Source organism: Eleginops maclovinus, chromosome 19, assembly GCF_036324505.1.
Source record: "Eleginops maclovinus isolate JMC-PN-2008 ecotype Puerto Natales chromosome 19, JC_Emac_rtc_rv5, whole genome shotgun sequence".
NCBI classification, from domain to species: domain Eukaryota; kingdom Metazoa; phylum Chordata; class Actinopteri; order Perciformes; family Eleginopidae; genus Eleginops; species Eleginops maclovinus.
Window position 1 is genome coordinate 11,843,237 of NC_086367.1, and position 19,679 is coordinate 11,862,915.

General features: G+C 40.8%; 4 protein-coding genes across 5 annotated transcripts; 3 read left to right on the forward strand and 1 right to left on the reverse strand.

Annotated features, from left to right (window-relative positions):
• Positions 1–528: 528 nt before the first annotated feature.
• On the forward strand, positions 529–5,464 carry vash1 (vasohibin 1). The gene is made up of 7 exons (XM_063909741.1): positions 529–1,455; positions 1,854–1,942; positions 2,254–2,310; positions 2,680–2,754; positions 2,920–3,301; positions 3,841–3,950; positions 4,111–5,464. Exons 1-7 carry the CDS (start codon positions 1,234–1,236, stop codon positions 4,181–4,183), a joined length of 1,008 nt encoding a protein of 335 aa, XP_063765811.1. The 5' UTR covers positions 529–1,233; the 3' UTR covers positions 4,184–5,464.
• Positions 5,465–6,948: 1,484 nt separating this feature from the next.
• angel1 (angel homolog 1 (Drosophila)) lies at positions 6,949–11,500 on the reverse strand. Of its 2 annotated transcripts, XM_063908232.1 has the most exons (10): positions 11,387–11,500; positions 10,114–10,866; positions 9,772–9,995; positions 9,599–9,668; positions 9,062–9,504; positions 8,310–8,454; positions 8,091–8,201; positions 7,976–8,006; positions 7,535–7,698; positions 6,949–7,441 (listed from the first exon to the last, which is right to left on the reverse strand). In XM_063908232.1, exons 1-10 carry the CDS (start codon positions 11,457–11,459, stop codon positions 7,284–7,286), a joined length of 2,172 nt encoding a protein of 723 aa, XP_063764302.1. In that variant the 5' UTR covers positions 11,460–11,500; the 3' UTR covers positions 6,949–7,283. The 2 variants fall into 2 exon arrangements, 1 of the variants encoding a protein (XP_063764302.1); XR_010167999.1 differs by lacking the exon at positions 7,976–8,006.
• Positions 11,501–12,159: 659 nt separating this feature from the next.
• On the forward strand, positions 12,160–15,760 carry LOC134881710 (leucine-rich repeat-containing protein 74A). Its single transcript, XM_063909231.1, has 13 exons — positions 12,160–12,268; positions 12,459–12,634; positions 12,708–12,815; positions 12,911–13,004; positions 13,153–13,202; positions 13,315–13,396; positions 13,513–13,598; positions 13,671–13,865; positions 13,957–14,052; positions 14,242–14,385; positions 14,532–14,636; positions 14,856–14,941; positions 15,157–15,760. Exons 1-13 carry the CDS (start codon positions 12,160–12,162, stop codon positions 15,758–15,760), a joined length of 1,935 nt encoding a protein of 644 aa, XP_063765301.1.
• A 373-nt stretch (positions 15,761–16,133) lies between these two features.
• On the forward strand, positions 16,134–18,027 carry olfm4.1 (olfactomedin 4, tandem duplicate 1). The gene is made up of 5 exons (XM_063909299.1): positions 16,134–16,211; positions 16,308–16,481; positions 16,570–16,782; positions 16,862–17,009; positions 17,086–18,027. The coding sequence occupies exons 1-5, from the start codon at positions 16,158–16,160 to the stop codon at positions 17,913–17,915; spliced, it is 1,419 nt and encodes a 472-aa protein (XP_063765369.1). The 5' UTR covers positions 16,134–16,157; the 3' UTR covers positions 17,916–18,027.
• Positions 18,028–19,679: the final 1,652 nt, after the last annotated feature.

Genomic DNA, 19,679 nt, shown 5'->3' on the forward strand with positions numbered 1-19,679 from the left:
AATTTGCTCTTGGGATAGATAACCTAGAGCCATTCCATATACAGTATACAGTTTCACGCATTGTCTGCTTGATGTTCTTGTTTAAAGATATGTGTTTTATTGCTTTTTTTTTTCCTACAACAATGTTGATAGAGATACTTGCAAATAGGGAAAAGGGCAATATAAATTTAACTACAACTAATAGCAAATCACAATAAATCGCCCAACATAACAAGGGCATGGCGAACTGCATGATATCTCTGTTTAACCTTTTGAATTTTCATTTTATCTTTAGGAAATATTTAATTTGCTTTCCTTCATCCTTCCAACACATCATAACAATATAGTGTGACGATTAGTTAAAATGACACCCAAATGGTTAATTTTTTTTGTACGATTATTATCACAAAGCAGTTAATTACCACTAAAACAATAAATGAAACGCAAATCTTCTTGATCGGAAGAGCACTTGAATGCAGCATTTGTCACGGTTGAGATCATCCGCTCAGTATAGCGCATGCGCATTAGGCGGGGATCTGGGAGTGCTAGTTGGACGTGAATCCAACTCGCAGACGCTGAACCCAGGAGCATCTGCATGAACAATGAAGCGGCTGACTGAAGGAAATGGTTTGGTGAAGAGGACATGAAGGGAACGCTTGAGGAGTGTCGAGGTGATGGGATTGTAAATCGGTACTGATTTTTCTGGATGTTTGCGGTGTGAATGACCTCTAACGGTGTAGGGAATTAGTATCATTTCTAATACTTTGTTGTCTGCGGATCAATCCTCTTAAAGACTGTGATAGCGCTACATTGGCCGGCTGGTGTTAGCTTATTGAACTTTCACACGATTGTAATTAAAACAGCTACACGTATAACGGCTTCATTACCTTAGTGTCATAGTTTATTTATTAACATGGACATGTGATTATGAAATGGCCTACAGGGTACTAGATTTTCCCAAAGAGCTGAATAGTTAGAGCAAATTCCTTTTTTATTCCAAGAAGAAATCATTTCTTTATACTTTGAAATCATAGGGTCTTCAACTGAAGGGGTGCGTTTTTATTACACCTTCTCCACATTGCATTGACTTAATTATTTTTTTGGCATATTCTTGATGTCATGAGTTGGCCATCTGTTGTGGGAACCTACTTAAACCTGCAAGCAGATTAACCAGTGAAAGGTCCAGTCTGGAGGTTTTCTGTGCCTGAACTCAGTTGGGTTCCTGCTGCTGGAGAAGGAAGAAGAGGAGGAAGGATGCTGAGGGCTACTGCGGGCTCAGTGGAGCAGAGGGATGAGGAGCAGGAGGATGAAGCCGAAGAAGAGTTAAGGGATGGAGGTGTGCCTTTCTATGTGAACAGAGGAGGCCTCCCGGTTGATGAGGAGACTTGGGAGAGGATGTGGCGCCATGTGGCTCGAATACACCCCAACGGTGAAGCTTTGGGGAAGGAGACCAGGGGGGCCACTGACCTGCCCAAGGTAAAGTTGTAGCTGATGGCACTGGTGAACTCCACATGTGAAACTTACACATGGTGGGGATACAATTAACACCCATGTGATTTGAGGAATGTTGAGCTACATTGTAACTACGCTGTCCCACATGACTGATAGATAAATCAACTTAACTAAAGTATTTTTTATCACAGTAGTAAAATACAATGCATGTTTTGTCGGGGCCCTCCTGTATGGTACAATTGCATGCTATGGATGTTTTGGACACAGAAGAATGGTACTTTTCATTCATTTGTCGTGCTTAGAGCAATAATACATCAGCTGGGTAAATAGGAAAGAGCACACAAGACTACTTTTTCTTCAGCTGTGATGAGTATTTTGATTGTTTAATGGTCATCAAGTTGTTAGCATGCTCTGTCCTACAGATTCCAATACCGAGTGTGCCTACATATCAACCTACCACCACTATCCCACAGCGCCTGGAAGCCATACAGAAATACATCAGGGAATTGCAGTATCCTTTGACTATGTTGGTGTATTTTACTTTTTTTAATTTGTAGTTAAAAATATATATTTTGATCTATCATGACCTTTTTTTAATCCTACCAGACCTTCTTTTACCCTTTACATTTGAAAGAAGGCCAGCATCTTAGAAACACTATTCTATATTAAGCTTGATTTCAGTCAGAGACTCAATTCATCCATATTTAAACAACAACCTATGAATATCACAAAGCACTATAGCTGGTTGTCTTTTCTCCCTGGTGCATGCTGCTGTTTGCTTTGTATGCTCTGTTATTATATGACCTTAACTGTGTCCTACAGGTACAATCACACAGGAACACAGTTTTTTGAAATTAAGAAGAGCCGGCCTCTTACCGCGTAAGCACATTTTTTTGTCTTTTAGCCAAGACTAATCACTAGTAGTGGACTTATGGCAGCAGTCATAGGATGTCTGCGACAATATTTGCTGATTTCTTGGTCTTAACCAGTGCTGCTAACATCTGATGCATGTGGATCCGCTGTATCTCCTCAGGGCTTTGTGAGTTGAAACGTCAAGCAGCAGAAGGCCTGGAACACAATTTTCCTGACCTTGCTTTATTAGATTTCGTGGTCCTAATCATATTTCCATGGCTCATGGAAAATGTGTCTGTTCAATAAGAGTGTGTGAATTTCTATTGAACTCAGTAGTGTCTTATATCACAGAGGGGCATTAAAAGTGTTACTCTCCTGTTTCTTTGTCCTGCACAGGTTGATGGACATTGCTAAAGAGATGACGCGAGAGGCTCTGCCAATCAAATGCCTGGAGGCGGTGATCCTTGGGATGTATCTTTAGAGAACCAGAGCATGTTGCAAATTGTATTGTTGTATGTTTCATTATAATGTGCCCTGACCAAACATGCTTGGTAAATGGGTTTTGATGTGTATTTTGGCAGACTTACTGTAAGTTGTCTTCTGAATTGTCCGTTTCCTTGACCCTTCTTCGTACAGTTACCTCACCAACAACATGCCCGGTGTGGAGCGCTTCCCACTCAGCTTTCAGTCTCACTTCTCAGGAATCCACTTTCACCACATCGTGCTGGGCGTTCACTGTGGAGGACGCTTCGGCGCATTGGGCACCAGTCGGAGGGAGGACCTCATGTTCAAGCCCTTGGAGTTCCGCACACTGATGGACCTAGTGCAAGAATTTGAAGGAGCCTACAGGGGCTACTGGCACACCCTGCGCAAGGTCAGGATCGGCCAGTACGTGTCCCACGATGCTCACAGCGTGGAGCAAATAGAGTGGAAACATTCAATACTAGACTTAGACAAGCTGACCAAGGAGGAGCTACGGAAAGAGCTTGAGAGACACACTCGGGACATGAGGCTGAAGGTACATTATCATACTCAGAAAATATGTTCTGTAGATAGGCATTATGAATGGTAGTGCAGAAGTCTCATTTCACTGCTGACACCAGTACAAGCTGATGGAGCTCAGACAATGGTGATAGATTTAATTTTTCCTCAGCAGCCAGGCCGCTCATTAGATTTCTTTTGACGTGCTGCCTCTTCATGCACAGTGACACCGAGTTGACCCGGCTGTTGGAGTGATTTCTCTCAAATGATGGTCTATCATCACCTCTCATGCCAACCTAATGAAAACAGCCTTGATGCTGAGCTCTGCTTGTAATAAAACTAAATGTGATGGCTTCACTCTGCCTTGCTGTGCTTCATGCATGGCCGGCACAATCCATCAATTGCTCATCTTTTACAGTGAGTGCTCTGCACGATCAGCTTACTAATAAAGACAGATTTTTCCGCCACTCATACTGAGCCTCGCCCTGGATAGCGAGGACATAAGGATAAGTGACTCACTCTCTTCATGCAGTGTTTTTAACTGATTCTGTTTACAGTGTTTACTTGTTTTTGCAGATAGGGAAGCCTGCACCACCCTCTCCCACCAAAGACAGGAGGAACAGCATGGGTTCACCCCTCAGAGGACAGAGCAGCCCCGTACGCAGGATCAGCCGCATTGAGAGACGGTATGATTACTCATGTGCTCAGCAAATATTAATGTGAAATGTTTTTGTCACTGGGACACATTTGGACTCTAGATGTCTTGTGATCTACAGCAAAGAAGAAGTAGTTTATGAATTAGTCACAGTTTCCTTGTCTGATATCTTTGTGTCTGTGTTGTTGCAGTCCCTCTGGAGATAAGAAGGTTTTGGATCAAAAATCGGCTGCAGAAATTAATGGATACCAGATTCGAGTCTGAAGAATTTTAGCTTGCTTGTAAGGATAAAAGGTACCATACACGTGTTTCACTGAGCCGCAGATTCAGTCTAAGGCTTCATTTGTTATACTCATTGGCCTATTCACAGGGACACAATGTTGAATAGGTCACCAGCAACTTTTCCGCTCATATCAAATGCCTCTTTCAGTTTCTCTATGTCTACTATGTTCGAGGCTTTTCCTGGAGCAGTTACTGTGCTTGGTTCTGGCCACACTCCCAAATTACAAAAAGAGGACACAAGTGCAGTACTTTGTAAACATTTTTAAATAACTGCAGATTTTTTTCAAACTCAACACAATGTGAAATATGACTCTTCCCGGACGCTGGGCAGGACCACCACTCAGTGTAAATGTGCTACTGGACATATCATAGGGTTCTATGGTGTTTGGTTCAACAAAAGCTCTTAAGGCTTGTCTGCAATCTGTATCGTCGTACTGTAAGTGTGCAAGTACATGTAATGTCATTTTAAATCCACTAAGGCTCTTCTGGGCAGCCATTTCTTGTGTAGTGACTAGTTTGCAAATCCCTACCCTTGTGCCTTGTATGAAAACTCAAAGAGAAGGAAAATACCCTTTTTTATATCCACCCCATTATTCTCATTGTCTAACTAATCAAGAAAGCAGTGTAATCTCTGTTCTTCCAAAATATCTAGATGCTAGCATGTTTAGCATGCTAATCACCTTATCAAAGCTGAATTTGGGATTCAATACACAATATACAAAAGAACATTCAAGATTATGAAGTCATGTGTAGTGAGACTATGAGAAGCAGGATTTTTTTCAGGCTCCTGAATATAAGACATTTCACAACAGCCATGATTATCAATATGACGGACCTTATCTGCATTTAATGTAGATGTAAAGTAAGAACAAGTCGGTTTAGATGTACTGTATGACTGCTTTATATATACATTGTTTCTAACTTAATTTGTAGCAACTTTATCCGATATTTCACTAGCCTTAAGTGGTGCGATTTCCTTTTCAGAAAACGTGTAAAGATGTTTGTTTACAGCACTTTTATCTGCATTTTGTATTTTTATTATTATTGGAAATTGTCATTTTATACTTCCTTCAGTGTTGGTGATGAGCAGTAAAACACTATTTACCACACACTGTTTTGAATATGTTGCCACAGCCAAAAACGTTCTGTTTACAGTACTGTAGGTGTTGTCCATTTTCATTTCAGTGCTCTATTACTCAATTCTTTCGTACCTAAAGACTGTAGATGTACAGGATCACAATAAAGAGTCAAAGTGGCAACCCATTTTTGTTTTCCGATTCGCTTTTGTATAAACTCATGGCTATGTTTTTAATAAGTCAGTACATTTTAAGTAGCATTTGTCCATAAATTCAGTGATTAGTCTGTAAGTATTCTGTAATTAGTTGTCAGACAGGTTTGCTGTCAGGCAGGGAATGGCGCCAGTTTTCTGTCGACCAAAGTAGTAGTACAAACTGGGCACAGGGTGTCCTCCGTTGAAGGGCAGTTTTTGGCAGCAAAGCAAATGATGACGCAAACAGACTCTGGAGATCTCTAAACACTTCCTGTTAGGTTTACACAAAGGAAACGTAATGCCAACAACTCCCTTAGAGGGAAGCATAAGCCTCTGCGTGCAGCAGGACACTGGATTTATACACTTAAAATAGACTAAGTGGGACAATTTAACCAATACGATTTTGTAGAGAAAAGTAAGACTGCCCTTGTTTGCTTATACGTGTCAAATCGTTTAGGTGTAGCATACTGGCATGTGTGCTCATGTTCATGGGCCCAAGTTGATGAATGTAAGACCACCTCACAGCAATCAGCTAAGAAGTCTTAATGAAAGCTGCATTCAATGAATGCCAGTCAGCAAGGAGCCACTTTGATGAATTGGCCAGTAATGTAACTCTGAAAGAGCTGCATGCGAGATAAAATACTGTCATGTGTGGGAGTGGTGCAGTGAGCTCTTTAAAACAAGCATGTGTTAATGTTGTGGCAGTTTCCTAAGAAAGTCAAGATAAACAAATCCCTGTCCCCCCTTCCAGATGTCAGACACATTGTCCAGCAGTGTTTGTCAGTTATAGAAACAGAAGATATAAAGGACCTAAAGAAATACTACTGACCTATTTCGTTTACGTGCATGCATTTGATGCCAAAGGGAAGGAGTGGCACACCCTATCGGATTCCTCTATGTATTATAGTTTTCAACTAATGAGTTATTGCAATGAAGGGGAAATATATTTATAAAGCACGCTGTCAAGAATGAGTGAGGAGCGAATGAAAGACAACCCACTGATGGTAATCACCTCTGCAGACATTTTATAGCCCACACATAACACAAAGCCCTCTTACTGAGCTTCATCATGCATGAACACTCAAATATCTTAATGAATTATTCATCCATGCATCCACCAGACATACACACACACACACACAGACGTCTTCTCCCTGACAAACTGAGTGCCTCAGTGTAGTGGGACGGGAGGGGCAGAGCCAACATTCAGGTCACATCTCAGCACTACACCAGGCAGGATAAACAGAGTCAGACTGCTAACTGGAGGATTTAATGCTGGTGGACACACTTAACTTTGCTACATTATAAATCAAAGATATGTGCATTTTATGAAATGTGTTAACCAAAACTCATGGAGCCACAAATAACTGTAAAAATATTTATTCAATATTTTCACCATCTGAAAAACATAGCACTGACGCATAATAGGAGACATCTTTTAGAAAACTCATTTTAAAATAAATTCAAATGCAACAGAACAGGTCAGTGTATTTTTATAGTAATAATAATTAAAGCAATCACTTCTTTTACAGCATCATTAATACGAATTTTCATATTTTAGTCAATTTTCTGATGAAAACAATGTGGGACAAGACTGACTGTCGGCCTCCATTATATTGTCATGCTCTTTTAAACAAAAAAACATTAACTTCTTCTCAGTAAGAAGACTTCCTTTAATGCCATAAGGGAACCAAACGTTTTGGTATTCATAGGAACAAAAAAACAAACAAATTTGTACAAGGCAAGATCTGTCCCATTGTGAAGAGAAATATGCTCAGACTTTGACTATCGGAGTTGACTCACTTTCTTCTATCATGCAGCATTCAGGTCCACCTGGAATCTGGCCAGAAGACTAAGATGGTCAGAGGGGAATATGTGATTGGGCAAGCCCTTCATGGACCATAAGACCTCCTCAGATAAGAGAGAGAGAGAAGCAATCAGCTTCAGACCCTTACTAGCAAAGTCGCCAGCTGAGAAAAAACAGAAAGACAGCACAAACTAATAAATGATAACAACAATTCATTCAAATCTGTAACACTGTCCTTTATGCCATGTCCCCATACCGTTTTGATCCCAGACTGAGGTGCATCTCGGGCTGTAGAAGATGTAGTCGACGGTAGCTGCCCCTTCTGAATGCAGGGTTGTGACTTCTGGATTGCCAAATCCTGGAAGGACGTGTTTGTAGACCGACTCCAGGTCTAACCGGTGGCTGATAGTGTGGCTGAAACTGTCATAAAACATGACTAAAGTCACATCTCAATGACAGCCAACTAAGCTTGTACTAACTTTTTGCCTATCTTGTTTTGTTTATCAACTATTTTAATGTGCAATAGCTGACACTCAAACTGAACCAAGATAAATATGTAATGATTTGAGTTGCTATTTATTGTGTGTGCTGTCTCAAGTTTGCTGCTTTGACACTGAATTGGCATCCTCTTCCATATTGTATATATAGTATGCATAAAGAAATAGCAATATGAACAAACACCTTTGGGTAAACTGACCTTTTATCAGGCTGATTTACCCTTGAAGCCTCTGTGCACAAATAAAGAAGACCCAGATATTGAAACCATTTCAGTAAGAAGTGATGTTGTGGTTTTTGTATTGCAATCCCTGTACCTGATGTGATGTCAGTCACGCCTGGGATCAGCTGCAAGTCCAGAGGACGGATACATGCAGCCGGACAGAAGCGCAGCTGACGCATAAAATCATGGCTGTACTGACCTTTTCCTACACGAAAAGAACAAAGACAGGATAGGAAGTGAGGAAAAGGAGGAAATGAAACACAAAAGACTGAAATCTACTCCATAGATAAAGATTACAAAAAGGTACAAAGACCTGATTTCTGGCTCTCTCTCTTTGATACCTCCTTGTATACAGAAGTATACTGGCATCTGTCAGTGATTCCTAGAGAGCTGGGCCACAGGGGGGCAAACAGTCTGTGACCATAGGCTCTGTGTGACAGATCCTCTTGACCTGATATCTGTTGGACACGGGGAATACATACATGGTGGTTACCGAGGTAATTCTTATAAGCATTATGGCAGTAACCTGAAACCAAACATAACTATTGTGTGCTTTTTTTATGATATATGAATAATTTTATAAAAATGTTGCTGTTTTTTTTATAAATAAATATAAAAAATGTTATTTTTATGTTTTTTTCATGTGACTTCAAATCAATGCAGTATTGTATCACTACATTGGACAAGTACGACAAAGCTCTTTTTATTGTATTTAAAGATGAAATATATTGTTTTGAATTATATTCATATAAAATAGAAGGTGGAATAACATAACACACAACAAACGATAACATAAAGAGATCTGTCCTACTTTTCAGATGTAGCAATACGATGCTGCATTTATTTGGTATTCCCGACAGTAGGTCAAGCTATTTTCATTAAAAAGGGGCAGTATTTTACTGTTAAAACAAAAGTTTGGCAGTCAAATTAAAAACAAACACTGCTGGCTCTGCGTGGCAATTAAACTAATGTGTGTGTAATGTGTCACTTGAAACAACAAATCAGCCTCCATTCCTTGGAAACACTGCCATCTATTATACAACTAATCGTTGCAACTCTACTCACCATCGATGCAGGTAGACCCTGGAAGTAGAGCTCTCCGGTGGTGATCAGCTGGTACAGAGGCATGGAAGGGACGGAGTTAAAATCTCCAGACAATATGAGGTTACAGTGTTCACCTTTTGCCTCACAGGACTTGACCACGCTGTCAATTTCTGCCAGCATTATGGCCAGCTGAGCAAGCTTCACATCACCCCTCCTAGGGTTAAACAGCAGGTGGGTGTTGGCCACACAGAGCAGTGAGCCCTTTGCCTTGACCTCCGACCCGTGCATGACCACTGGCTGAAGCAGCACAATAATGCCCACATTGTGCCGGTCCAGCTGCTCAATTCCGGGCCTGAAGAACTCCAGCGTGGTGACGGATATGTCAGAGAAGCAACTGCTACGATAGCATGTAGCGCAGCCATCTGTCTTTGTCCCTGTACGGCGCTTGTAAACACAGGTGTAGCCTGGAGCCACAACATGAGGAGACAGTACATGTAATGCCTTTGTGATAACTTCATCCAAGAGGATTGTTCCAACATATTTTCTCAGATGACTTACCCATCTGAGACAGAGCTGGATACAGTTGTTCATGGTAATGGTTCTCCTGCACTTCTTGGAGACACAGAATCTACAGAGAACACACATAACTCATTAATGGACCTCTCAAAATTACTATAAAATGTATTTATCTTGCAATTATGAGAAACTCATTTTAATCAGTCAGCACTTACATCTGGTTTCCATTTCTGGATTTCCTCCAGGAGTAGGCTGCAGCGGTAACTCCAGTCGAGCACCTCCAGGGGGCAGTGTGTGTACAGCACTTGGTGGGCCTGCAGCAGGTCATCAGCAAGGATGTTGTAGGACATGACAGTAAAGTCCATTGAGGCCTTTGTGAATGGGAAGGGCTCTGCTGCAGTGGCACTCTCATCTACCTCCTCCCATACTCTCCACATTACTGGGTAGAAAACAAACACATACAAGGCGAGTACAGACAAATCTCAATGCTGTGGAGATATTGCAATTGAAAAATCTAAATATTATTCTTCCACTTAAAAGAGAAATCAGATTCTCACCTTCAAATGGCACAGTTGAATCCACTGGAGGATAGTAACTTATTGCAGGGAATTGCCACAGTGGGCACTGCAATTCCTCTGCCAAGCCAGGTCCTGCCGGAAAGTGCCAGCCTGCTTGAGTTCCATGCTGCCTACTGACTTTTGAGGGTTGAGTATTTGAGAGAAGTAAGGAACATATCAGCTCCAAACTGCTTTCCCCACCTTTCCCAACAGCAACTGGATCCAAGTATTCATCCCAGCACTCAGTAACTTCAGCTGGAGGCATTGGCTTTTCCAAACTTGGGATATTTAATTTTTCCTGCCCTGGACTTGGGGTTTCTTGAGTGATGTCCTCTGTTAGCAGACATGCTAAATGTAACCCAGAGGCTTGGTCTTGATTAGGATCCTCAGTTGGAGATAGACTTCCATCCTCTGTGTTTTGCTTCGTATTAAACACCTCATAGTGAACAGTTATTTCACCGCCCCCTTGTTCAGGAGCTTCCACTGCGTCTTGTATCTGTCCATTTCTTGTCTCTGCTTCTTTTTCCTTCACTGCAGATTCCCCCTCACTCATCTTTGAACCAGCCTCATTCTTTATAGTTCCATGCAGGACAGCCATTAGCCGCCATGTGTCGTCTTCCTGTTCTGGGCTTGGTTCTTTCATCTTTGCTTCCGTTTGGCCTTTCGTCCCATTGCCTGGGCCGAGCCAATGGTCCAGCATGTTATTTTGGGACTGGGTGAAACTTCTGGTTGTGATAGCACCACCATTCCACACTGCCAGGAAGGACAAGCTCTGTGTTAGAGAACACTGATACATTTATATTAAGCTGAAACATACTGCGCTATTTAGCTTGTGCCATTGATTTTGCCCAAAAACAGTGACAACCAGTGTTAAATGCCACAACAACAAAAAAAACATTGAATACAAAGCAAAACATTCCCACATGGGAGCGTCGTGACGTCATGCATCATCTCTAGAAAGTGCAGGCTAAAAAAAACACACACACGTTTCCATGAGCTAAAGTTAGTTAGCAGAATAGCAAAACATAATGTGCCTTACGTTTACGATATCACAAAGGAGGACATATTAGCTTACTATGGAAGCACAACAAAAGTGTGACACCAAGCTTTAATTTTAATCACTCTCCCAACGCTCACGCCTACAGAAGTTTGCACACTGTGCAGCGAGCCAAACTTAACGTTAGCCAGCGATAGCTTGTGAAGATATTCAATGCACATGGTGACAATGACAATTTCAAACACCGACAACTTTGCAATGTTCTGTAACGTTTACCTGAGTGTAGACGTCGACTTTCCATGTACCGTGACAGCGGGTAGAGTGCATAATACAACAGGCTGCCTATCATGTTTTGTGAGGTCGTCGGTGCATGCGCGCTGTGAAGTTGGTGGTGATCAGGTAGTGGTGCAAAAGGTCAGGGAGAAACTCTTCACTATTAAACCAGTGAAAGTTATGGTTAGCATAATTGTTGTTATCCTTATCTTATATTTGACTAATACCTCTGTATACTAATGCTTTTTTGTATTCCATGTCTATATTGTCTATACACTGAATTCCTTATATTACAAAATGTGTTATTCATACAATTATTCAAAATACTTCAAATATAACACAGTTTGAAATAGCATCATCATCAATCATCGTTTTGTATAACTACAAAATACATTGCTTTCAGTGAGGTAATCCTGTCTAACGGCTAAGACGAAGTAGGAATGTACAGCATCCTATAAAGTACAATTTTACTTTGAACAATACAATTTCACGAAGTGTCATACTGCATCATCCTACCTGCAGTTTTGCTCAGAGATGCTAAAAAAAAAACCAGCATGCTTACCACACTATGGCATAAATTGTTGATGTCACTACACATGAGATGTTACCTGAGAGGTAGAGTTACCCTTGGGACAGCACAGGCCTATTTCATTTCACAGTGCTATCCCATACAGAACCCACAGGAACACATTGAGAAATAACAACCAGAGGAATGTATTCCTTTTGAGTCTGGCATATGGATTTAAACTGGATATAGGCATTGACAGCATACGGCAATGTCAACGCTCTCTTTTGAGTCCCTCTGCTTAAGAGATGATGATTGTCTATCCTCTACTGAACACCAGGGCACAGAGGATGAGTTTAACACAGACCTAGAGTCAGACGGCAAGTAAATTATATATATTTTTGGATTAATTGTTGGAGTGAATACAGCATAAGCCATTTTTCTGCTCATGTTAAGTCTGTGATAAAAACGTTTTTAAAAAATGTAAATAAAAGGCTTGTTTTGACAAAGTGTTGCTGTGAAACACACATTAAATACCACATTAAATATGTGGCACTTGTTCATCTCCAGAAAAAGAAGAGACCAACAATAAGACCTCTATTTCTGAAGTGTACCTCGAGGCCTGCAGGCTGGTGGGTGTAGTTCCAGTCTCCTATTTTGTGCGAAACCTTGACTCTACAACCGTGACCCTCAATCATCATGGGCTAGGACCTTTAGGGTGCAAGACACTTGCTATTGCTCTAGTGGTAAGTTAACAAGGCATGCTTTTGAATGTGATTTTTTTTAAAAGAACACCTCTGATAATATCTTTGTATTTAGGCTGATATGAATATCAACACTCTCGAACTGGCAGACAATCATATTCAAGCTGAAGGAGCCAAATACCTTGTAGAGATGCTGAAGGCTAATTTCACATTGCAGCACATGGTATGTCAGAGTGATCACTAGAGGGCACAAGAGCTTTTCAGGTGCCTTTTTCTCCTCTGTGCAGCATATTGTACCAGCATCTGTTTTGCTTTCAGGATTTGTCCAACAACCATCTGAAGTCTGAAGGAGCTGAGTATATAGCTAAAGTGTTGCTTGACAACATTTCGATAAAATCTATGAAACTTTCAGGTAGTGTGCAAATTAAAAGTAATAAACTAAACACAATAATTGATACAGTTGATATAAGGGGATAGATCACTAAATTCTGTTAAAAAAAAGTTTCAATATTTGTCATAATCTCCATACTCATTTTGCATATTCCTATTTTTTCCAAAAGGAAATGGATTTTCTGATGATGATGCAAAATATTTTGCAGATGCCTTGTTGGTAAGTTCTTTTATAATCAGTTCACAATATTTTTTAAGCAATTACATTTAAATTATAAAGCTATATTTGGTTACTTTTGATATTATTATGTTGCTAATATTTTTACATTCAGACCAATTCCAGAATAAAGGAACTAGACCTGAGCCATAATGAGTTTTGTGGAAAAGGAGGGGAACATTTAGGACAACTGTTGGGTATGGTAACATTTTCTAATGTCTTTGTTGAGTTGCTAAATACATAGCGTTACTTCATGAATTAAATGCCAAACTTGCCAAGCCTCATTTTCTGATTCCACTTTTCATTTTAACAGCAAACAACGAGGGTCTCGAGATGCTGGATCTCAGCTGGAACAATCTCAGAATGAAAGGGGCTGTGGCTTTTTGTGCTGGACTCAAGGTTTGAATGTATAATCAATCCATTTGATCACTGACTCGGTATACAACAGCTGATCCCATTCCCCATATTTAGGTGAATATCATGTTGAAACACCTCGACTTGTCATGGAATGGGTTTGGGAATGAGGGTGCCCTCGCCATGGGAGAGGCCCTAAAATTCAACAACACTCTGGTGCACCTCAACCTCAACAACAACCGCCTAACCAATGAGGGGGTCGGCATGCTCTGCAGGGGCCTCGAGTTCAATGACACACTCCGCGTCCTACTGGTGGGTGGACCATGTTGTTTTGAGCTAACATGCCTCATCAGTGTGGTGCAGTTACATTTTAATGTGACATTTTGTTCCTACTGCCCTTCAGCTGGCTTACAACTCTTTAACAGTAGAGGGAGCACTGACCCTCGTTAATGTGGTGAAGAACACACCTAGAACTGCCTTGGAGGAGATTAATATATGTGTGAGTTTCTTTGGCACTACTGTCTGTCTCCGTCCGTTTTTCTGACACCCTAATCATAAACTGTTCTGTCATATCATTTGATAACCTTTCAAATAAATCTTTCAATATAAAATCAAACACAAAAAATACCCTGTGTCCTGTTTTATGTCTGTACCAAATATTATATTTTGTCACCTTTTGATCAAGCAGAATGTGCTGGTAAATGAGACTTTTGTGCACCTGTTGGAGGTGACATGCCAGGAGCATCCCGGCCTGGATGTACAGTACGGAGGGGTCGGAGGCTTTATCGCTAAGAAGCCACCAAAACGCGTTGATCCAATGAAAGTCATCCAGGTCTGTCAGTCGAAAATTAATATAGACAGTCCTAAAAATGCAATATTCTTATATATAAAAACTTAAGTATTTTAGTTTAGTAAAGTTGTCAAATGACTCTTTCTTTTTGCTTGGTTAATTGTTAAAATGGCTCTATGTTTTTAAAGGATTATTTGGATCAACGCAAGCTACGCCTGTGGGATTTCTTTCGGAACATTGACAAAGATGGCACCATGAGGGTCCCTGTCGCTGACTTCAGGAAGGCAGTGCAGGTGTACAGATAAACTGATCTTCCTTACTGTGCAGTCAGTGACATTTGCAGGGCAGACTACCATGAAATTGTCCTCTGAAATCATGCGTGAAGAGCACTCCTCAAGTTTTTCTTGCACTGTGAATCAATTGAATCAAGCTTACTAGAAGGGACTGGTGAATGATTTCAAGAAGAAACTTTGTCACTGACTTTTTTTGTTTGTTTTGTTAACCCATGATAGCAATCAAGTATTCCTTTGGATCGCTACCAGATCGAGGAGCTGATTCAGAGACTTGATCGTGACAGGACAGGAATGGTAGACTACAGGTACACACATCTTCTATTTTTTTAAATCACACTTACAGATGGGCCTTATGAATTACTTCCCAGGGTTTGATATCTCAAGGTTTATTGATGTAAAACAAATTGTCAATTTATAGTTACACCGTGTGTGTTTTAGTTATGAGCTGGGAACTTGTCGAGATGTTCACCTTGAATGACTTCACAAAAAACGGATGTGTGTTATCCGATGTTCTGTGCAGGGGACTGGCAGATACAAGGAAACAGATGATGAGGGATCACCGTCGCCAGCTGAGAAAGGTTGAGTCTCGTCAGAAAAAAGAGAAGCAGAAGAGCGACCGCATCCTCAAGACCTTTCAGAGCGCTGTGGACGCTGTAACACCACGCAGCTCAATGGTCATGTCTCCAGGAGGCCCCAGAGATGATTCAAGTGGCCCTCAGCCCTTCTCTGCCACCCCGCTAAGTTCTTGGCACCACATTGTCATGTCCAACAGCAGTCGCTATTCAGTCAGTAATCTCAGCAATGAGCATGTTCATCTGCCCATGTTGGGAGGCACAACACCTTACCGTCCCACCAGTTCCCCAGCGATGCGCTCCTACTCCCAGCCCAACCTGCTGGAAGACTCCCCTCGGTCTGCTCCAGGCAAGTCTGTCTCTGCGCAGGGTCTACGCTCCGATCCAGAGTTCAGCCACAGCAAGCTAAGCCCCACAGCAAACCACCTGACCAGGTCCAGGCCGGCTCTTGATGCAAAGCAGTCATTGGTTAAAGCCAAAACTAAGAAAGTGAAGAAAAAGAAAACAACAAAACGTGTGGATAAAGACGTGAAGAATAAAACTGTCAAGTGATAGTGATACTCTGTATAATGGTTTTAAATCTCATGTTTTGTTGTTGACTACTTTGTTACACACAGTTACTGAATAAAGAACGATTCAAACTATTGTTTTTGGGGGATTTTTTGTACTAATCCTTAAATTTGCACTGCATGTTTAGTGTTTAGTGTTTAGCTTGTGAACTCTGTCAGATGGTAGACCCACCCATCATGTAATCTTTGAATACTGATGCACACCCGATCATGAATACATTAGAGTATCTCATTTTTGTTTGCTGACAATGACATCACGTTTTACATTGACTAACTGTGCTGGGAACAAGGACAGGTGTTTAAACTTGCAAGATGTAGAAAGGCTATAAAAGCACAAAGGTCCAGCCATCTCAATCATTACAATTCTGACTGCATCAAGAATGATAGGAACACTGTACTTCTTGGCGCTGCTCAGCCCAGCGATGGCCTGGGGGGTATGTATGGCATGACTTAGATCCACTGATTCATCTTTATTCTTTGAGGCTGATGTACTGTATCAGCATGTGACCATCTGTATTTGTTGCCCGAAGCTTGTAGGCCTGTTGAGCGAGGGCAGTATGAGGAATGAAACCGGAGGTGGAAGTGGGGACCGGTGCACTTGTGATGCCTTCTTGCCCAGTTCTACCTTTCCTATTAAAGACCTGGTGGTGGTAGAGCAGACAGCTGTGGAGATCTCACACAAACTGGAGCTGGAGATGGGCAAGGTGCACAGGCATATTGGTGCATATGAAGGTACATGATAACATATTTGAGATTTATAATAAAGAGTGTAACATCTTCATTTTATTTCAGCTGGAGGACTACGAGATAAAGCTGACAGCTTATGCAGAGAAGATAATAGAGCTGTCAGTCGAAATTGAAGTAATGGAAAAGAACCCTGATGCATACGGTGACGCCGACAAGGTTGAGATGAAGATGAAGATCAAACTAGTGGAGGCTCTGATTAAAGAGCTGCACCTCACCATTAAAGGCTCCACCACTGTCTTTGTGTCTCTGCGTGTACAAGTAAGTACAATTGATGGGAGTCAATGCATTAACCAGTATGATGCCAATCCACAATGGCAAAGCATGTGTTTACTCCCAGATCACAGTCATGGTGAAGACCCTGACTAGGTTGGAGAAGACCTACGACAAGAATCTGGTTCTGGTGACGCGTCGGGAGTATATCAAGGTGCAGCTTCAACTAGAGGAGTGCGAGAGACGACACCAGGAGCTTTTTAACCCGAACATTGGTAAGCTCACGCCAAATTATATTTATAAATCGAAGCCCTCTTCGAACTCTAATTTTTCTTCTCTCTTTCTCTGCAGGTTCTTGCGCACACACAGGTATCATCAAGGTCAGCAAGCCCATAGTAAGCCAACTGAATGCTCATCTTAATGCAAACTACTATTTTGGAGGCTGGGGAAAAGATTCAAAACCTGTTCCAGACAGAGAATCTATGTACTGGTACTCCGGGTACTCCAGTGCCTCCATTGTTGACATCAGGTTTTACACTAACTACAAGAATCTTATTTTGAGAAACCACTTTGAGCATCACAATCTACACAGCAGCTGGTATGGCACTGGGAACAATTTCATCATCCGTCAAAATGCCCTCTATTATCAGATCAACAACCCATTTGGGTTGGCCAAGCTGAATTTTACCACAATGATATATGAGTCCAAGGTTATTCCTAGAGCCAGCAGCAGGTTCTCCTATGCCAGCCACCCCAATCAGAACTTTGACTTTGCGGCTGACGAAAGTGGACTGTGGGTGACCTACGCCACAGAGGTGTCCGGTGGTCGGATGGCCATTGCTAAAATAAACGAGGCTTCTTTTGGGATTGAGGAGGAATGGCAGACTAGTGTCTATAAACCAGGTGTGAGTAATGCCTTCATGGTGTGTGGAGTTCTTTATGCAGTCAAAACAGTTGATATCAGAACCGACGAGATATTTTACAAGTACGACACCAAAACCAAACAGGAGAGCTATGTCAGTGTTCCCTTTGAGCGGTTCCGAGATAAGTATACCAACCTGGACTTCAATCCCACTGACCAGAAGCTCTATATGTACAATGACGGCTACTATGTCAACTACCACCTGTGGTTTAACTACACCACTAAAGCCACCGTGGAACCACCCGTTCTTTTGTCCTAAATCTGTAACTGTGACTATTGCAGTGATTGTATCTCTAATTTTCCTTTTGAAGTTCATGAAGTGCATTAATTAGACTTTTTGATTTATAATAAAGGATCTTAAGCATTGCAAATGTGTCAAGTGTTTCCTTGTTACGATGTACTGAATACCACCCACTCATCCTATACTTTCAAACTGAATTATAGTCAATAGGGGAAGGATCATCTTGTGTTCAAGATTCATTTATAATGGTTTTTAAAACCATAATAATATAATAAGGAGAGTAGAAATATCCAACTACAGTAAGATTTATAATGGTAAATTGAACATTACATATTGGTTTTCCCATTTACTTGATAAACAGTATGATTATAGGTTCATACACAAAAAGGAAAACATTTTTTCCATGATTAGATGATTTTTGGGGCATATACTGTGTATAACACTTGATTTGAAATGCTGGATTGCAGGATCTATAAATGAGGTTTCTTAGTTTCTCTAATGTGTCAACAAACTACCAATGTTGGCTCAATGGGCGATGTATATTTTGAAGTGAAAAGACATGTGCAATAGATTGTTTTCACATCTTTTTTCAACGTTTATTTGACCAACAATCCCACATACATCAAACATCTATTTTACAAGTCAGCCAGGCAAGGTAGCAACAAATTGATGGATACAGTAAAAGCATCAGTGTTGATTTTCTAAATGATCAAATTAATTATCAAATTAAAGTTACCAATGGCTGAATTATTTTAGCAGCCATCAAATTCAGGGTCTTGATAATGTACATGCTGGCTCACTGTCCCATCATCATGAATGCAACTCTTGAATAGAACATGGTCATCCTGTTATTAGTTACACCTGTCCTTTTTCTACTATGTGAAATGTCTGCTTTCTGACAGATAATAACAAATATCCCACCAAGATTAATAAAGGAGAAAAACGTGATACTCCTAATCATGTGTGATTTGCACCTTGCTTAACTGGTGACAACAATCCAATGGGAGGGGGACCAAAGCAAAAATAATATGCATCAGCATCTCGTTAGTTAAGGTTCATTTGTTTCCTTGGTCAAGGATGACACAATGAAATTTTAAAAAATCTACATTGCAATGCTGCTAACCATTAATCATGGCTCTGTACATGTTATTGTCCCAGTAAGCTATTCCAGTGAGACGGTAGCACTGAAACAGGGACAAGCACATCTGAATGAAATGCACCCTTAATTAATTTATCAATCAGGCATGTGCTGTAGAGGCAGACTGAGGGGGACACGCAGCAGATATATTTAGGGTTTGGGGAGGGACCACTTACTGTGATTTCTGCTTTAAACAGACATTACTGTGATAACATGATATAACTCCTTTGCTAATTTAGTTTAAACAATCAAACCTTTGATTCCATATTTTTGCACTTCATAAGTTCAATTTTATGGTTCTATGTTGGAAAAAAATGCCAGATATATCAGAGGTGGGAAGTAACTAAGTTAATTTACTCAAGTACTGTACTTAAGTAGAATTTTTAGCTATTTGAGTATTTCCATTTTAAGCTTCTTTGTACTTTTACTCCACTACAATTCAGAGGTAAATGGTGTACTATATTCCACTTCAATACCTGTAGTTACTTCAGAGAATTTGGATTAATAATGTCAAATACAGTGGTATGCAAAAGTTTGGGCACCCCTTAGGAAAACCACTGCATCAGTTTGTCACTTGCTGAGCTTTTGAAGCAGCAACTTCATTTTAACATATGTTATACCTTATGGTAACAGAAACATCTCAG